The sequence below is a fragment of the Morchella importuna genome (assembly GCF_003444635.1).
Source record: "Morchella importuna strain M04M26 chromosome Unknown Morimp01GS064, whole genome shotgun sequence".
NCBI lineage: Eukaryota > Fungi > Ascomycota > Pezizomycetes > Pezizales > Morchellaceae > Morchella > Morchella importuna.
Genome location: NW_025763460.1, coordinates 94,142 through 113,077, shown reverse-complemented (window position 1 = coordinate 113,077; position 18,936 = coordinate 94,142). Strand labels below are relative to the sequence as shown.

The 18,936-nt window shown below is 51.1% G+C and overlaps 3 protein-coding genes across 3 annotated transcripts; 2 read left to right on the top strand and 1 right to left on the bottom strand.

Moving 5' to 3' along the window:
- Positions 1-2,078: 2,078 nt before the first annotated feature.
- On the top strand, positions 2,079-4,775 carry LAJ45_11334 (uncharacterized protein; the record flags this gene model as incomplete). The annotated part of the gene is made up of 5 exons (XM_046120843.1): positions 2,079-2,439; positions 2,563-2,685; positions 2,810-2,827; positions 2,909-3,502; positions 3,685-4,775. 5 exons carry the CDS (start codon positions 2,079-2,081, stop codon positions 4,773-4,775), a joined length of 2,187 nt encoding a protein of 728 aa, XP_045965977.1.
- A 1,364-nt stretch (positions 4,776-6,139) lies between these two features.
- LAJ45_11333 (uncharacterized protein) lies at positions 6,140-9,772 on the top strand (the record flags this gene model as incomplete). The annotated part of the gene is made up of 9 exons (XM_046120842.1): positions 6,140-6,155; positions 6,230-6,670; positions 6,766-6,918; positions 7,036-7,368; positions 7,466-7,585; positions 7,702-8,028; positions 8,131-8,262; positions 8,332-8,748; positions 8,838-9,772. 9 exons carry the CDS (start codon positions 6,140-6,142, stop codon positions 9,770-9,772), a joined length of 2,874 nt encoding a protein of 957 aa, XP_045965976.1.
- Positions 9,773-14,370: 4,598 nt separating this feature from the next.
- On the bottom strand, positions 14,371-14,733 carry LAJ45_11332 (uncharacterized protein; the record flags this gene model as incomplete). Its single annotated transcript, XM_046120841.1, has 1 exon — positions 14,371-14,733. One exon carries the CDS (start codon positions 14,731-14,733, stop codon positions 14,371-14,373), a length of 363 nt encoding a protein of 120 aa, XP_045965975.1.
- Positions 14,734-18,936: the final 4,203 nt, after the last annotated feature.

Here is an 18,936-nt window from a genome sequence, read left to right as displayed (position 1 = left end):
GGGGGGGAGTGGTGAGAGGTTAGATGGATGGAGAGATTTGCTTTCTCAGGTAATGTTTCTTTTTGTGTGTTTGGGGGGGGGGGGGGGGGGAGATTCCTGCAGAAGAGGATAGACGGATTAATCAAGTCAGTTTTCTTTCTTCCCAATATCTCAGGGTACAGGACAAGACTTGGAAACAACATACCCAGCGCCAGTATATAGGAGATCTAGCTCTATCCCTGAGCTCAACGGAGAAGTAACAATCACCCCCAATAATCACCTGTGCACGTACGATATCGCTATGAGATACCGCAGCTGGCAGCAGAAACGAAAACGAACCGTGAATCGCAATAGCAGTCAAAGCAGGACCGTACGACTAGCAGAAGCAGTGAAAAAAGCCAGCTCAACACATGGAACGCGCGGGTGGCAGATACCACCCATCCCACTGGCAGGCCATGGAAGTCTTAACCCCCTCCCATCTCTCTTCCCCCCATCCATCCATCTCCCAACCCCTTGCCCAATCCTCGACGTCCGCCCCTCCTCAATGCGGTCATTACAGGGTTAGGGTCCCCGCTACCAAGGACATTGCGACTCATCACCTCTGAGACATCAGACCGCACAACCCCTCCATAGACTACTCCACCGATACTCACACTAGTAGGTCACAGAAAAAAAGTAATAACCGAGCGAGTATTTAGCACCGAGCACAGCGCACCCGAGTACGAATCTGGCATCAGCTGCATTAGTAGTTGGACGCTGTGGTGATGGTGGTGGTGGTCGGCGGCGCTCCTTCGTGGTGCGGGGAGGCTGGGAGAGAGAGTGTGTGAGTGTCCCGCTGGGACTTGACACTAACAGAGAACAGTACATGTAATTAGTAGAAGGTAGAATCTTACTACTGCGTAACGAAATTATGAAGCCTGGGTTGTGGTCGCGCATATACCGTATTCCGAGTGATAAGAGATGCTTCCACACCCAATGCGTGAAAGTCGGAAAAAAGAAAAAAGGCCCTCCCGATCAATAGAAACACACGAGTCCAGGAGTCTACAAGATAATTCAATTTTTCGCAAGGCTTGGCTGAAATTCCTATTGGTTGCAACCCACATGGTCTGAAGAATTTCCGAGACAACGGGAGACTCGCTAAGATTGCTGCAGAGAATTCTGCGATGTGCATGTATGTAAAATGTAGCCAAGTCCATCAAAAGGCCCATGCCCGAACTCTCCGGCCTTATCGCCTTATCGGTCAGTCCGTGCAGCTACTCTACGTCTCGCCCTGATTAACGTCAAGCGTCTCAAACTCCGGCCACTCAATCGGAGATCGACCACGTCCATGACGATGCCTATTCGGTCTCGTACCCTGCAGAAGAAGAAGAAAAAAAGTAAAGAAAAAACAGTGACGCAGGACTCCTCCCCTGCGCCCATGCCCCCCCCCCCCGTGAGATCAACCAAATTTTCAGCTCTTGGCGGTCATCCCGAGCGCGTATTTATGTAGATCTGCCAACCCCCGCCCACGCTAGCTAACGAGCCCGCACTTGGACCTACTTTGTTTTCTTTTGTTTACTCCAATAATACTGAGACCTGCTCAATATCCATGGGATATGCACTTTTCTGCGCGACCTTGCCTCAACCCTGAAGCTGGAATCCGTCTTGTGATGACATCCAAAGGCGGGGATGCGAAACATCGAAATATCGATAGAGGCCTCGACCGTACGTACTTGCGCTGACAACTAGCCAGACAATGGGCCGGGACTCCAGGGTCAACATTATCGGATCGAGGGGAGTAGAGGGAGGAAGATGGGAGAAGAAAAAAGAGGATGGGTAGGGAGGGGAAAGAATCTCTTCGAAGTCCCATCTTCCCACTCGAATCGAGCAAGAGGCCCTGGCTGCCACCCCCCCCCCCCCACCCCCTCGACGGCCGAGCTCCTTCAGCCGATATTATCTTTCGACATCGCCCTCAACTTGTCGTCCATCAATCAGGGCGAATTTTGGATAGCATTTAGATATCCTTTCTCACTCTATATCTCCAGCTTGACCCTTTCTTCAACCATCTACCAATACACCAAACTCTGCTTCGTTTCAATCTCCCCTGCCCCATACCAGCTATGTCCACCCCCGCCGCCCCCAAGACCCCTGCCACCAAGACCCCCGACCCCATCCAGGAAACCTTCGACAAGGATATCAAGCCCCTCGCGCAGATCATTATGCTCGACGCCGCCCACGGTGACAGCAACATCATCGACATTTGCATCAAGGATCTCAAGGGCGACGGCACCTACGAACCTGACTCTTGGCGGCGCTTCCTGATTGATAGCGGGCCAGGCTATAAGGCTATTAGGGAGAACCTCATCCGGGTGCTTAAGAGCTACAAGCACCCAAAGGTCGGAGGGGGGCATGCGCCGCTGGAGGTTCCAACTGTGGAGATGGTTCAGTTTACGCATACGGATGATGATCATTGCGGGGGAGGTTTGTGTCCACACTTATTCGTTTTTTTCCTTTCTTTCCACTTTCCCCCCCGGGGGGGGATATACAGGGCGATTGACGGGTAGCTGATTTATGCATTTGTGAACATCTTACGTGGTCATACAGGCAAGGAGCTCTTTGAGGCATTGGAAACTGATCTAGCCTTGCGAGAACACTTTTCGAACACCGTTGTTGCATTCCATCGCCCGCCGAAGCAGCACCCAGACTGGAAGATCACGTTCGCCCCAGGTCAATCCCTTCCCCCTCCTCTTCGTCTGGAAAGACTCATTCGTTGGGAATTCATCTATACATGTATATATATACTGACGCATCCCCGGCCCTTGCTCTCGCTCTCGCCGTCGCCGCGCAGCAGTACCCACAAACATAAACAGTATGCCCCCTTCCTCCCCCCGGCCCCCTTATTGTTCCCCCGACTTTCCCTGGCCAACACCCACCCCGCCTGGGGATACAGAGCCCTACACGGTGACATGCCAGGCGTTAGGCTGGCATGACAAGCGCCTCGACCTTGAAAAGTCAAACGTCTACCTTCGATACAGCTTCAGCATCAACAACAAGGCCCGCATAGAGTACGACACCCCCACAGTGCCGATCACAGTCGAGCAGCTCGCCGGCACGGAGCTCAGCGTCAACTGCAACGTGACCTTGCACAGACGTCATATCGGGCACAACACGACCCACCTGGCCCCATACACGATGCGCGCCGCTCACAAGGAGATCTTCACCGCTAATAGCCGTTTCCCCATCCATGTCGACGAGAAAACCCAGAAGCGGGTGGTTACGTTGGGCTCGAAGCGCGCCACCTCAACACCCAAGCTAGAAATTGTAGAGAACAAGGACGTGCCGGACGGGGAGAGAAGGAGGGCAAGCCAGATGTACTATCGCGTCATGGAGGGGCTGGAGAAGGTTGTCGAGCTGGACAGGAGACGTCTTAAGGGCACTAGAGTAGGTACCCGGCGTAGGACGGCCATGGTTACGGCGCCCACGGTTACGCCTCCCAAGGTTACGCCCCTCCTCAAGTCGGAGGACATATGGGTTCCAAAGCAGAGTTTGTGCCTCCCTCCCTCCTTTCCCTAGTTCCCCAGGGTGTCTGCCTCCCCCCCACCCCTTCCCCCGCGCTGGTTCTCTCTCTCTCCTCTCCTTCCCTTCAGTCCTTTCCCCCTCTGATATGATATATTGCTGTGTGTGCTTGCTAGCAGTGACTAACAGCAGGGCGATATTGATATATAGACGAAACGGTAACCTACGGCCTCGCAACCATGGAGATTGTCGGCCCGACACCCACAATCCACCACGAGCTCATCGGCGACATAATGCGGGTCGAGTACGATCAAGGCGTGGTAAATACCCCCCCACAACCTGGCAAAAAGCCCAGACCGAACACACCGCCACCCACAAACAACACACCGCCCACAGACAACCCAACGCCCACAGACAACTCAACGTCCACAAACAACACAAAGCCTAAAAAAAACACAAAGCCCAAAAAAACCCCACCGGCCAAAAAAAACCCAACGCCCAAGGCGGGCACAAAGCCCAAGAGGGAAGCCCCCTACCCTCCGCTCGCCCTGGAAAAGGACAGTGTCCTCCACAACATGGCCAGCATCGTCACCCTTTTCCGGCGCTGGGCCGACACCGCCACCGCCACAGCTAAGATCCCCACTGCCCCCCCGGTCCTCAGCATGCTCTTCACCGGCGACGCCCACGACAGGGAATGCCAGGTCCGCGACACGGTCGCCAACTTTGCGGGCCCCGTTCCCCCTCGCTTCGTCAACGTGCTCAAAATACCGCACCACGGCTCCCTCTGCTCCACCTCCGTCGAGTTCTACAACCGAATCACCGCAGACGTCTATCTCGTGTGTGCGCAACAGAACAACAACGGACTGCCCAGTCTGCGCATCCTCGAGGCCATCGTCAGCGGCACCACCGTACAGGGCGGCGGCCGTCACGCAAGCATCTTCTTCTCCAACCCGGACAGCCTGTGGAACATCACCAGCGCACAACACAAAGAGCCCATGCCGTCGAACCTCAACACCCTGCTCTCCGGCAACAAGAAGCCCGGGACGCTGGTCGGCCAGGCGGGCAAGTACGACTACACGTGCTACATCCTGAAGCATCGCACCGGGAAGAAAAAGACGTGGACCAAGGACACCAATTCGGTTAACAAGAACGCAGGGATAATACTCCTTGGCCTCGACACGGCGGGGAAGATCGTGGTCAAGGCGGACTCAAAGTGGTGGGACAAATGGGACGAGCAGAGGATTAGGAAGCCTAAGACGCCCGCGGATGATTTGGAGGAGTATAGAAAGTCGAGGAAGTAGTTGTGTGGTTGAACTTTCTCTGTGGTATGTTGTGACACCATTGTGGTGTACATTGTATTCGGTAAGCCATGTAGCCGGGTGATATTTTGTGATGGCCTGCAGTTTTTTTTTTTTTTTATTCATAAAGCGCATGGAGCCCTAACGCTAGGGCGATAAGATTTTATTGCTCAGATTGTCCGCCGTTGCCCGTGCCATTTGTTTCGTTCAATTCAGTAAATTGCATGTGGCACGTTCCTTACATATCAATGCCCGTCAATGAGCGCCGCCCGGCCTCTCAATGTCACTTTGTTAGTGATATTTGTGTACAATCCGCGTGTCCAAGCTGCCATAATTCATCCGGGGGCAAGACGACAAAAGCAGGAACTAGATCTTTAATCCCATTCCATGCAAAAACTCCAACCAACTTGACGCCTCTCAAGACGGCTTGATTGAGCAATATCCTCCCATCGTGCAGCCCACGTAAAGTCCGTCAAGTACGTATGGGGAAGGGGCATTCCGACTATGATTAGGGCTAGGATTGGTCAGTGGCATGATTATTTTTTTATTATTCATTAATTGCATGTAACCTTACAGTTATAGTAATATCCAACTAATCGCCTGAAGTTCCCATCTTCTGCCTCTACAAACTCACGCAAGTTCAAAGCAAGTGCCGTTAACATGACCGTGAATGCCGAGATAGCCACCTCATGACGATGAACATCAATCCTATCAATCCCACTCTCCCGGCCCCCCACGGTCAGTAACATTTCATCTCATGCGTAACGATCGATCGCCCGATCACCAGTACCAAGTAGTCTTCACCATCAGCATCATCACTCTCGTGACTCTTGGGACAAGCGCCGATAATAATACCTTTGCTATAAGGCCGTGACCCACGTCACAAGGGAAGTGCACTGGCCCCTGGGGACCTATGACCCATTTGCAAACGATCGCCGCTGTGAGGGGTACCAAGAAGATTTTGAATTGTGCCTCTGGGGTGTCTCAGACCAGCTGGTGATGGTCATGTTTGTTCAGCTAAGCAGAGCTGAAAGATCTTGCGTTTTTCTTTTTGCTGTTGGAGGGAAGCGGGGTTTTGAGGCACTGGAGGAAACCAAGGCTAGCCGGGGGTGAGTACGGGTGCGGAGGAGAAATGGAAGGGAGTGGGGTTAGTTCGTTGACGGGTTGGGAAGGGTCTTTCTGTTCGGTTTTTTTTTTTCTTGTTTGTGGGGGGGGGGGGGGGGTTGATTTGAAGGTGATGTATATAAACCGTGGCGTATATGGCAATTGTAGGATCCCTACCATTGTACAGTACCCTCCGTACTGTCCTCCCCCCTCCCCGGCCTTTTCAAAATCATCATTGGCACTTGATTGAGAACCTCTCCGCCATGCCCGGATTAACCTGTGCGCACTCCCCTCGCCCCCCCCCCCCCTCCAAAAGGAAAAAAAAAAGGGATACTGACCCCCACTCCCCCTAGACTCTCTTGTCCTCGGCATCAGCACCCGCCGTCTCAGCTTCACACGCTACACCTGGACTCCCGCCGAATCCCCCACCTCCACTCCCCCACACCCGAAATGGGAAGGCGGGTTCCACAACGACACACGCATCCGCGAGGCGCTTGCCAATCCCGAGCGTCTCACGAAGGAACTCGTCGCGGGCTGGGGGCGCCTCGCGCGCCGCGACCCTAACAGCCCCGGGCCCGGCGGAACCATCGTTGTATGTTTGGAGACGGATGCCGAGGTCCGCCAGGACCCAGAGTTCCGCTTCTTGCCCGGCAGGATGAAGGCGATTGTAGACGCGGCGACGACAGAGAATGGGAGTGGTTTTCGGATGGTATCGGTGGACCAGTCGTTTGATATCGAGGATCCGCATCGGGGCTCGGTCAGGCAGTATCTGAGGGTGCTGATGGCAAAGGAATGTATGTATATATCTCTAAATCTATCGGCCTTGTGCACAAGAGCTGCCGATGTTTCCATTTCTCCTCTGAATGTCTGACGGAGGTTGTATATATAGGCTTCCGGGACATGGTCGTCTTGACGCCTGTGGACGATATCGATGGCGCGACGAGGTGCAGGCTGAGCCACTACCAGTGGATGGAGACCGACCCCGACTCTCACCCCGAGGTCTATGAGCGCCCGATCCAAGGAGGAGTTATAATCGATAAATGTATCATATAGCTATCCCCCCCCCCCTCCTTTCTTTTCTTGTATTATATTATTCCGCAAAATATAACATGCAACAAGCATGACACTGCAGTCAGTACTGACAATGTGACAAATCAAGCCGTCTTCGAGCTCACCTCCGCCGACCTCCAAAGCGCACTCTCCTTCCTCAATCTCCTTATCCCCGAGGTGAGACGCATCGCCATAGTCCCCCTTCTCCTGCACGCCGGCGCCGCAACCCGCAGCCACCCAGAGTTTGCGGGGCTGCGCGCGCGCTTCGCAAAGCAGCTCGGCGAGGTGCGGTTGAAGGGCCGCCCCCGAAAGGAGCCCACCGAGCAGCGCTATAGGGGCAGCACGATGTTCACCATGGTACCCGACAGATTCCAGCAAAAGGGGCTCAACGATGCGCAGTCGCAGGTGGCGGCGTTCGCAGCGGAGAGGATGAGGTCGAAATGTAAGGATCTGCACATATGCTTTGCAATCTCTGGTGGTGGACTGGGTGTGTTGTAATATGGGCTGGGGCCGTTGCTGATTGCCGTATATAACTATAGTTGCGATGCTGGTGTATGCAGGGCGGGAGCAGACCACGGCATGGCTGTACCGCTGGGCGGCGGTGGACGGGATGGACGGGCCGCGGGGGCTCGATCTTATAGAGAAGGTCACTATAGAGGGTTTGTATTTCGTTCTCTGATGTTCTCTTTTATTATGCACTATTCTTTTATATTCTATTCCCCTCTCTTTATATATATATACATGTCCATTGAACACTAACACCATAAAACCACAGGAGGCATAACCACATCCACCGCCGACGACACCAAACTCAAGGCATACCTCTCGCCGCTAACCCAGCTTACCCAGGAACGGCTCCCCACACACGCCGGGCATGTCTCCTTGATCCTCCTTGAAACTCCCGTAGTGCAGGCACTCTCCCGCCATGGAACCCCAGGCTCCTACCACACGCTCTGCGAAGCACTGCGGGCCTGCACCGGCCACAACGCCCAGGGCAGTCGATCTGTCGTCGCGGCCTGCGCCTTGATCCCTGGCTACGGCGAATCGGAGGTCAATAATGACTACTACCACACGGAAGTGCTGCGGTCGTTCTTTGTGCGGCGTGAGTGTCCCCCACCTACTCCACTTCCCCCTTGCTAGGCCTCGGGAATCGATCTGTAGTATATCACTCCTGACACACATGAGTATGACTGTAACTCGGTAGGCGCTCTTGTGCTGGAAAATGGCAAGTTGCGCGGGAATTTCAACGTCTCTGCCTACGGCCTGGAGCTCATTGACTCCACCGCTCCCCTGGGGCACGTTAAGCTGTACAACAAGGGCCGCGCCTTTAGCAGGTGTCTGTACCCTCACCACTCCCCCCTTGCCCCCGCCCCAGAACGCTAACATTGTCACTGCTCCGGCTCAGGTATACTCAACTTCTACGAGGATGAGGACGAGTACCGACCAGACTATATCAGTGAGCTCACCCCCGCCCAGCTCACGGAATTGAAGGAGTACCGAGAGAGCAAGGACGTCGAGCAGGTTCGGAAGGTGCTCACGGACGCATTCAACGTCGCGCGCGCGTGGGTGTCCCCGCTGGCCGAGAAGATCCCCGTATTCTTTGTCGACACAGTGACGCCGCGGGAGACGGCGCAGCAGGCGCGGTACGACGCCGGGGTCAAATTCGCAGAGGAGTTTGCACGCAACTGGCAGTACCGCGGGAATCCGGTGTTATCCGTGGAGTTCATTGTGGTGCCGCCGCGGGTGTACACCGGCGAGGAGGACCCCAAATGGAACGTTGAAGATGACGATCGTGAGCGCATCACAAGGTATTATGATAGATGTGAGTTCTTCCCTTCCTCTTGCCCCTGCCCCCTCCTCTCCCCCCCGAGGCGGACGACTGACTATCCCCCTCCTCTTCTCCCTTTATAGACGCCGTGGTGGTGGTGGACACAACAGCGATAGTCTACAACTGGCAGACCTGGCCCGTCAGTGACCGAGCCCTCCCCCCCCTCGCCGCCATCAGCACGTGGACCACCCCGACACCCACCCCCGCCAACATCTCCACCCTCCTCTCCAGTGCCCGCGACCTCCTGCCCACGACCCACGCCGGCCCCGTTCCCGTCTTCGTCTGGACCCCCCCCGGAGTGGCCGCCCCCACCCTAGATGCCATCAGCGATCTCCGCGAGGCCATCGACTCCCCCCCCGCCCCCGGCGGCGCCACCACCTTTATGCTCGCAGAGTACGCGCCCGTGGCCGACCATGACATCGCGTTTGCAGCCTCCGCAGCCCACGAGTATGAGCTCGCTAGGGCTGTCACCGCCGCTGATACTCCTACGCCCGTGGTCGGCGTGCCAAGATATGCGTGGTGCTATTCCCGTGACGCGGCGGCGAACATGGCCGGGCTGATGTATTCGGTGGTGTGCTTGGGGACACAGGTGGTGGTGGACGTGTTTGTGCAGCGGTGGCCGGCGGTGGCTGCGCCTGAGGACGTAGGGGGGCGGGAAGTACAGCTGATGGACGTGTTGGTGCCAGAGGGGCCGGAGCGGGAGGTAGGGGAGTCAAGGGGCGGGATGGTAGGTGCTGCGTTATTGTGGAGTGCGGTGGCGGAGCTCGGCTCGCGGGAGGTAAAATGTCACGCGGCAAACGTGTATGCCATATCTGGGGATGTAGGCGGGGAGGGGTTAGAGGGCGCGGTGGGGAAGCAGGCGTTCATCGAGGTGGCGGCGGCGCTGCGGGTGTTGAGTGAGGGGTTTGGGATGAAGGTGGGCGGGGAGGTGGTGGATCTCGGGGTGGACAAGTGGACGATGGGGAGGATGGCGTTGTGGGCGACGGGGACGGGCCGGGTGGGGGAGAAGCTGTGGTAGTGATTTCTGAGCTTTTGGTCTATTGGGCTTTTGGGAATGTATTGAGATGCGCATCAATTTTAATGAAACAAGTCAACATATATATTACTACTGTTACACAATGAATCCAATGGTTTAAACCGGTTCGTCTGTGAGGAATAACTGTATGGCTTTAACCATTATCGTTGAGTTGAAAGCCCAAACCGTGCTGACTGTATGCTCCAGATTTATGTACATTTTGTACTGCATGCACCAAGTTGGAAATATTGAGATTATCAAAGGACATTATAGTCTTACCAAATCATGCGGAGATCTCCCTGGATTTCCCAAAGACTCAATATGCAGAACCCAGAGTGTACTTTTTAGTCCCACAGATAGGAGATATTGATTTCGGGTAATCAACAGTGACTATCCAATTTGAGGTTCCGGCTAGTTCCGGCTAATTCCACAGCTTAATGGTAATAATATAGTTTGAACCGGTTTAACTAGGAACCCGTCGGAGTTCAACATCAAACAAAAATATGCAAAGTGTACCAACCATCTCGTTATTGTTAACGTTCAAATCGGTTTATATAGGTTATCTGGATGTACCCGGGTAAATTAGCTTGGGTTGGGTTGGGTAAGCACCAAATGGTGAATGGGTTGGGTTGGGTGTGAGGAAAGATTTACCTATGTAACCCATGGGCTGAGAGATGAGCCATGATCACATATAAAATGGACCGTCATGGACGATTCTTGGCAGAAATATGTCTCATAACCCTAACCCACTATCCAAAAAACATCCCCGATCCACCAGCGGACGAGATTTCTGTGCTAGTGTACCCATGGTGGGTAACCCGGGTACGACAGCTTGGATCGGGTTGGGTATGGGTAAGGATATTAATAACATGGGTCCGTTTGGGTGAGGCTTCGATTGAACCCGGGTTCACCAATTGCGAGGTCTGCAACCCCCCCCCCCCTACTGTCCTCGTCCTAGAGACAAAACTACCGCGAAAGATGCTCAGTTGGCAATATTGGCTTCGCGGGTCGGTTCAGATTTTCTGTCTTTGCCATATTCTTTTGATGATTGGGTATATTGGATAGTGTGGAAGACTCACCGCCGTGGGTGGTAGAGACAAATCAGGTACCGCGGATAGTGCAGAAGACCCAGGCGCTTTGGGTGGTAGAAACAGTACTAGGAACGGTTTGTTGGGGCATCCGCTCCTTCCGGCGGTGTACAGCTTCTGATGTGATATCTGATGTTTCTTTACGTAGATGGAGCGGAGGAGTCTCTGGGCCTGCCTCGGGCTCTAAAGTATCCTCCTTCTACGTCATCCTGTCCAAAGCATCGATAGTTCTCGGTACGTTCTGTGTCCTATCCGAGCTTTCACGTGGCAGTTCAGATGGAGCCGGCGAAACCAGACTCTTGGGGTATGGGGGTTTGTTTGTGGACCTTCATGTTGCTTAACCTAACGAGTTCCTTCCCAATAACCCGAACACGGAACCTGGAGTTATCGATTATCTGGGTGCGGTTTCCGCGGTTGGCTCCTTGGTGTTTGGTCTATTCCAATAGGAACTCCCGGTAGTTGTGTAATAATCCATGTAGTTTATCATTACATGTACTCGCGCGTTAATTAAGTCCTGAGAGATTTTGTGAGGTCGTGGCTACCAAGAATTCTCAGAACTTAACACGAGTAGTGCTGCGGATCTTCTAGGGGTACATTGTCACTGGTATCTGACGAGGCATGAGTCGGAAAAGCAGGAAAAAGTACAAAAGAGAATAGGAATGAAATAATGGGGAAGGGAGGGAGATATCTTGAAGGATGGGCGGGATAGAAGGTTGGTGGTGGAATACATATTCGTTGGTAGAGCTTGCGGTGGTGGTAAAAAGATTACAAATCATTGTATAGGTGATGGCAACTGCATACGAAGACAGCTCGGGCCGAACCGTGGTGTTACATAGAGTAGTGGTGATGACTAGGCACGTGCATACATGTCCTCCGAAGAACAGAGGTGTTGGGCGAATAAAAGAAAATCGTGAATGTGAGTGGGTATACATAGAATAGCGGAGTACTCAGGCGTCTAGCTCTCGGCCAACGATGCCTCAAGAAAGTACGGAAATTCGAATTGCGGTAAGTAGGTATGTACTCCATGTGCCTATATTACATTATACTCGGCGAGGAAGGGAAGCGCAACATGTTCTATCTAGGAGCCTCTTCACTTTCACTTGTGGGGACAGTTTCAATGGGAGCTCTTAGGACTCCTCATCCTCTGCGGTCGATGAGAGGCCATATACAAACCGAAAATCCATCGTTCACTCCTCGGATCGGTAAATTGAGCAGGGTTATGTAGGTACTCGACTCTATATCTACTCGCATCAGGGAAAAAGAACCAGAACATGCAAGTGAGAAAGCAGGGATTATTCCTATGGAGTGGCGCTGAGCTGCCATACAAACTAGGCATTTGCAAGTACATATCTTACCCAGTACGCATACCGACTGCTAAACCACATTTAGTTTAGATCCTGCGAAGAGGGCTGTTTTCTTGAAGATCGCTGCCTCCAAAGGTGAAGATCCTCACCTTTTTGCCTTGGCAATCCGCTGAAGTGTGTATGGGGACTTCCGTTCGAAAAATACATGTACTATCATTCACGGGGTATTGGCGGACACGGATTGCAGGCAAAACTTGGCTTGGCTGTCTCGTTTTTGGTTTGTTCAACACCCAGTGCCCGTCAATATCCCGTGAACGACAGTACTCTATCATCGGCCGATCCCACCTCCTCCGCGCGAATTGATTGTACCGGGTGTAGCGAAAAGTGATCAGAATCTGATAAGTGAATGTTGCTGTGAATACATGTAATTGTCTTATCAGATTCTGATCACTTTTCGCTACACCCTAGTACCTACATAGTATGCTCAGGCTATGTAGGTGACCGGCTTGGTATTACGTACCATGACTAATCTATGTATGTTCCACACTTCAGGCACCCCACCGCCGTGCCTGTACTCGCTTACCAGCATATGAACCAGAAAATTGATGATTGGCACTGAGAACGGACTGGGTCCGGAACAGGGAAGGGCCAGGGTTACAGAAGACCTCACCTGTCACCCGTTGAGAGCTCCATTGAGGGCTCGTTGAGGGCTCATTGGACACTCGTTGAGGACACCATGAGATCACAATAATGAACAGTAAAGACATAATTGATAGAGAAATAAAATACAAATAAATAAATTGTTTGACTCCCATAGAACGCTTCCTCACCACTTTGTGTGCCCGCCTCCATTCGCAATTACATCAGCCATCCTCTGTGGCAGTGTATCAACATACTTCAAAATCTCCTTAGCCGTGATCCTATTCCACTCCTGCAAGATAGCAATCTTCATCTCATCATCGCCTCGAGGTCTTGGAACTCTTGATGCCAATCTACCCTTCAATAGCCCCCAAACATTTTCGATAGGATTTAGATTCGGGGAGTTGGCTGGCCACACCAATGAGGACATGTTGTACCAGTTACGCTGCTGTTGAGAAGATCTGGCCCTGTGAGCCGGTGCACCATCTTCCATTACCCATAAACAACCACCCAAGTCCAGACAGCTGTGAAACCAGAAGGGATGGAGAGCAGGCTGCATAATCCGGTCAACGTAGGAATGTCCAGTAATATTGCCCCAATTTAGCCAGTCCCAAAAGACTAGTTCTGATTTTGTACCTCCCACGATAGCACCCCATATCATAATACCATTTGTTTTTTTAAAGGTAGGGCAGACACAATCCTGAATAAAGACCTCCTCTTTGCCAATCTTCCGTCTGATCCACACTTTGCCAGCATTCCCACTAAGCCAGATATAGCACTCGTCGGTAAAGATAATCTTCCTCTATTCATCGATCGTCCAATTTTGATGAGCACGAGCAAACTGTAGCCTCCTCTCCTTATGTCTGACTAACAAAAGAACCTTCTTCCTTGCCACACGGCGAACATAACTTTCTTTCAAAAATGCGCGTCTAACAGTCTCAGGGCTAGCATGGATGCCTTCCTCATTGGCGATCTGAAACAGTGGCTTGCGGCGGTTCTCGGCGCTTAATGTTGCACTATGTACCAAGGCTTTCCTTGTAGGTGTATCGATAATGACTGGCCTTCCTCTCTTCTTTCTAGGTGTTTCCGGACCTTTGGTTACGGCCCAAATAGTACTAACACTGAGATTTTGATCACTTGCAATTCTCTGAAGGGTCCAACCCGCTTTAAAACGGAGCACATGGATATAAATCCGCTGCTTGTAGGAGACTTCAATGCTTTTGATAGGCATTATGGTATGGGAAGTAGGTAGAGTAGCGGGTGAATAGTAGCGGGTTTTTTTGATTGTGATTTCTAGTGATACTAGAGTACTATTCTTTGCCATTTTATTTTCACAATCCGCCATATCTAGAAACTTCTCTACATTACGTGACAGTGACGGCAATATGATTTTGATACCAAGACCTCGATCATTTCCCTATCAATGATCCCGGTCACTTCTCGGCATTCTCGGCGTCAACACCTGCATTTTCTGGTTCTTACCCTGGTATGCGAGTACACGCAAGCGATTTAAACCCCTTCCTCCCCTCCCCCGCTCCCGAGGGGCTCAGCTCCCTCGCTTTCTTTGCCTCTACCTCCTCCTCACACATCCCCCCCCCCAATCCCACGACTCCCAAAGTGAAACGCTACTCATGCCACCCTCAGAAAAGGTCTCCCTGCCCAATCTCCCCACCGAGCTGGTGATCATGATCGCCTTGTACCTACCCGCCCGCTCACTCCCTCCACCTGCCGCACCTTCCACCTGAGCCTCAACCACCTCAACACCGCCCACTTCGTCACCACCGACCCAAATTTCATCTACCGCCTCGTCAAGCAACAGTGGCGAAACGGGCGGTGCCACAAAGTACCCGACTATAAGCGCAAGCTGGACCTGCTCAACTTCGCTGCTGAGAGGTGCTGCACGGACATTGTCAGGAGGCTGGTGTCTTATCATGGGTTGCCCGTGGATGGAAAAGAGGGCGGAGCCTCGCCGCTAGTGAGGGTACCGCGGGGAGCGCATGGGGAGACTGTCAAGTGGCTGCTGGGGGCGGGGGCGAAGGGGTCGAGGGTCTGGGAGGAAGGGGGCGCCCGGGCGGTGGAGATGCAGGCGTTGTTGCTAGCGCACCATGGCCGAGTTCGTTAATAGGAGTCGCGATGGAGGAAAGACTGAGGCGTGGTGGTTCCGGTCCCTGTTGGGGAACATATGCAGCGGTGGCTTTGAACTGAAGACGCAATAGAGACTTTGTAAGGTTGAATACCACGGGTACTTCCCCTCCAGAGCTATGAGACATCCGCTAGTCGCATTACATGGGTTACATGTTCCCTTATACGTATCTAATCAACGATAATGTTGTGTATATAAGCTCTTTGTAGCCCTCTCAGTTTTGAATCATCTTTAAACGCGAACGGTGTCAATTGATCTTTCTCGGCCGGTTAGCGCCTTAACACACTTCTGCCAATCTCTTATGGCGGAAAGCTGTACCGGAAAATCTATTCGGTTGCTCGATAGTGTATCCCTTGAGCTGTCAATTGCTAAACACCTATCATTTGGGAATTAACATTCTATGTGAAATCCACGATTTGAGAAGAGAGATAACAAGGGTGTTTGTAAAACCAAATAATATTTGCGTTTTTATGGAGGGTCGGTAGTTGAGTGACGGTGCAAGGGTTATTAACCTGCCAGGTCTCAGCTCTAGAATAAAACACTACCGAGCTACCCAGCAGGTTGCTAAGGCCAGCTGCTAAGCTATATGCACCCAGTACTTGAGTTTAAACTCAGCCAACCTTATCGTGTATTGATGATATCGCTAATCTGCATCTGTATTCTGGGGAACGGAGCTACACAGGGGGCGTATTATAGCTCGGCTTCTTACTCTAAATGTTTAGGTGATGTCTGGCTTATCCGATGGCCGGCTAGTTAAGTTCCAAATGCAAGGTATGGCGGCATGATGCGTCTGCGCGAGGGGTCTATATAAGCACTAAAGGAGTGTGTTACTTCCACACGTTGTTCAGCCGATAGCGTGACGGAAAATAAGTTAGACTTTACGCCCCAGTGTCTCTTGCTGACTGTCAGCTCCTAGGAGAAATGCGGATTCCTTGGAGTACAATATGAGAATGTGATTGGGTCGCGGAAATAACTATTTTAGTATGAGTAACGTAAGAATGGGAAGAACATGCCCGCATATGCACTCCATCGAGACTAATCAAGCTAGTCTTGCCAGAAAGTGACGTAATTTGTAGGACTAATCTTGAACTAGGGCATCTCTCAATTAAGAAATCTGGCTATGTGGTTATAGCAAGTGAGGCTACTTAGGGCAGCGACGCCCTACATCAATATGGGAATGTAAGGAATAATGCCTGGATTACTGATCGACGAACGAACATCTGCGACCCCTATATACTGGGTTATATCAGCCGCTACGCATTAAGTAAGTCTTACACCCAGTGAATCCAGCGGCGTATCGGTTTAGGACTAAACCGGTTTAAATTTTAATGATAGTGAGACGGAATGTACAATTTGGGATATTATAGTTGATGCTTGTACTCGGACGGGCTTGAACTTAAACTAGTTTGAACAGTATCACCACGCAGGGGCAGGTATACCCGAGGCAGTTCTAATCACCATAGATCACTCGGAAACAGTAAGTTCTGGTGACAGCGCGAAATACAATTCTAAGTGCGCCTTATGCCTTAATCACAAGATTTAAGCAAGGTTTTGCAGCAAGGTGGGGCAATTCAGGGTCCGCAGATTTCAATTTCGCTTGGTGAGACTCTTTAAAACCCATTATTAAAATCAACACCTGCACCGCGGTTCATGCAGTGCAAACAGTGCAGGAATTTGTATTACTCGTGGCATGGAAAAAGTACTGGACAATGAAAGTTTTGTCTCTGGTCTTTTTTTGCTGTAGTTGATGCTGAGCAAGCGCACCCATTATGGAACAAGACCTCCATTATCCGGTACTATTTACCTGCCCTGAGCACGCAATTTTCAGGCTAACTGAATAATAATGGTGAAGTTTGTAATGTTCTTCGTTAAATATGAACCTGCTTGAACCATTCGATTCACTGCTTACACCGGATGCATAGTGAGTATCTATGTGGTGACACGATTGTGACACTCTGTCCTGACACGTGTGCCCCTAAGTTGCGTGACATGAAGTTACCCTCTTGCCGCTGACATGGCCCACAGTACTTTATACCTACTAGTAGTAGCCCACCTCGTGGCCGCGAGGCCTACCCCCTCCCGGAAATTCTCCCACCTCCAGTGCACGTAATTGTTCACCTATTATTTAATCAGTTCCAGTAGTTGATTGATATTACCCTCAGCCACCTCCAGTACTTCCCGGTGCTTGCTCCAGTGAGTAAAATTCCCCTTCCCCAGCTCCAATAGTTGCCAATAGCCAGCTCCAGTAATTTTGACCATGGCAAGCGCCATAGCTGCCTATAGTCAGCTTTCCGAGTAGTTTTTCCCACAGTCAGCTCTCATAGTTGACTATATATATATACGTATAGCCAGCTCTGATAGCTTCCCACCCCCTCCGGGAGTAACTAGTCATTTAAACTTAGAATATCTGTCAATATAATACTTCCCCGATCCCACATTCTGTACTTTCCCCCTCTTACTTTCCTCCAATCGATCTCATGCCAAGTTAATACCTGGCATGCCAGTATCATCTTAGCAGCCCGCCAATTTTGATGTGTCATGCTTAGTAAACCCACTCCTGTACCATTCAGTCAATCAAATGCGCAAGCGTTTGAAAAAACCATAATGCAGTACTCGGGCGGTGCTGGAAGGGGTGTAACGCTTGACCTAGCAACGCCGAAAGGTACTCAGAACTTCAACCTTTAACACAACACAATGCTTGAGCGGGATAGATATTTTAGTCGTACACCAATAAATGAGTCTCTACAATAGAGTCTGCAACTTTCCAGGCCATTGATTTGGGGTTTTTAGACTGCAGCAGAATGGCTTGTGACAAGTGACAGTAGTAAAAGGAGAAGCAACAGTCAACCGCATTGACTCTCACTATGACTATGATCTCCAGCTTCTAAATTACCACAGATTTGTTCCGGCACCTCCGGGTACATAATAGATGAGAAGTTCTACCTGCATACAAATCCTGTTTAGCCCAAGCCAGAAACTGAACTGAATTGGTTTTTTAAACGGTTCTAAAGAACTGGTTTGAACTGATAAATAGAAGAACCGTTGGAAACACTGCTTAGCTGGTGAGTTTGCTTGTGCCATTCTTACGCACCCCCCTGCTTCTTTCCCGACACCTTTCTCAACAGCATTCTCCGAGTCAAAACAATAAATTACATGTGAAAGCATCAAGAGCAACCGCCGGACCCAAGGAACGGTATCGGGAAAGGCGTCCAGAAGGGTGTCGGGAAACGTGTTAAGGCAGCATCAACATTTGTGGGAGCAAAGGTGTCAGTAAAGGCGGTATTAAGAGCATTGGATTGGGAATTGTATCAAATGGGTGTGGAAATGAATTGATTGATTCGTTTCCAAAGCTGCTAGGGAAGGCGTCAGAAAAGCAACCCGAGAAGATACGAAAAACATAAGAAAGGGCATTTGTGATAAATCCCGGAGCAGCTCGAATCCAAGGCACCGGAAAAGGCATCAAAAGAGGAACCGCAGAGGATATTTCTGGTCCAGGTGTAGTCGAGGAAAGGTATTAAAAAGGCATTAAAAATGGCCCTAAAAATGGCGTTAACAATAGTAGTCACAAAAGACCAGCAGGATCAGCAAGGTACTCATCGGAAGAGGTAGAGGTGCTCTAGATAAGACAAGAATAAGGCACGATAAAGGCATCAGAAAAGGCATTAGAAAAGGCATACGAAAGGCATTTCTGTTACACGGCACAGCCGGAGAAAAGAAAGAAAAAACATCAAAAAAGTGATTGAGAAGACATTGAAAAAGAGTCATCAGAAAAGGCATTAGAAGATCATTTGGCATGGCGTAAAACCCTGGAAATGAATCAAAAGAAATGCATCATGGTATCTCTTTTCCACAAACATCCCCGGGAAATGAATCAATTGAATCATTTACATAGCTGGTAGAGCCAACAAGCAACGACGAAGAACATTCTACATCGGTTACTGGAAACTTGTTCATGGATGGTCCCTCAAACAAAACCCACAATGTCCTTGTGCC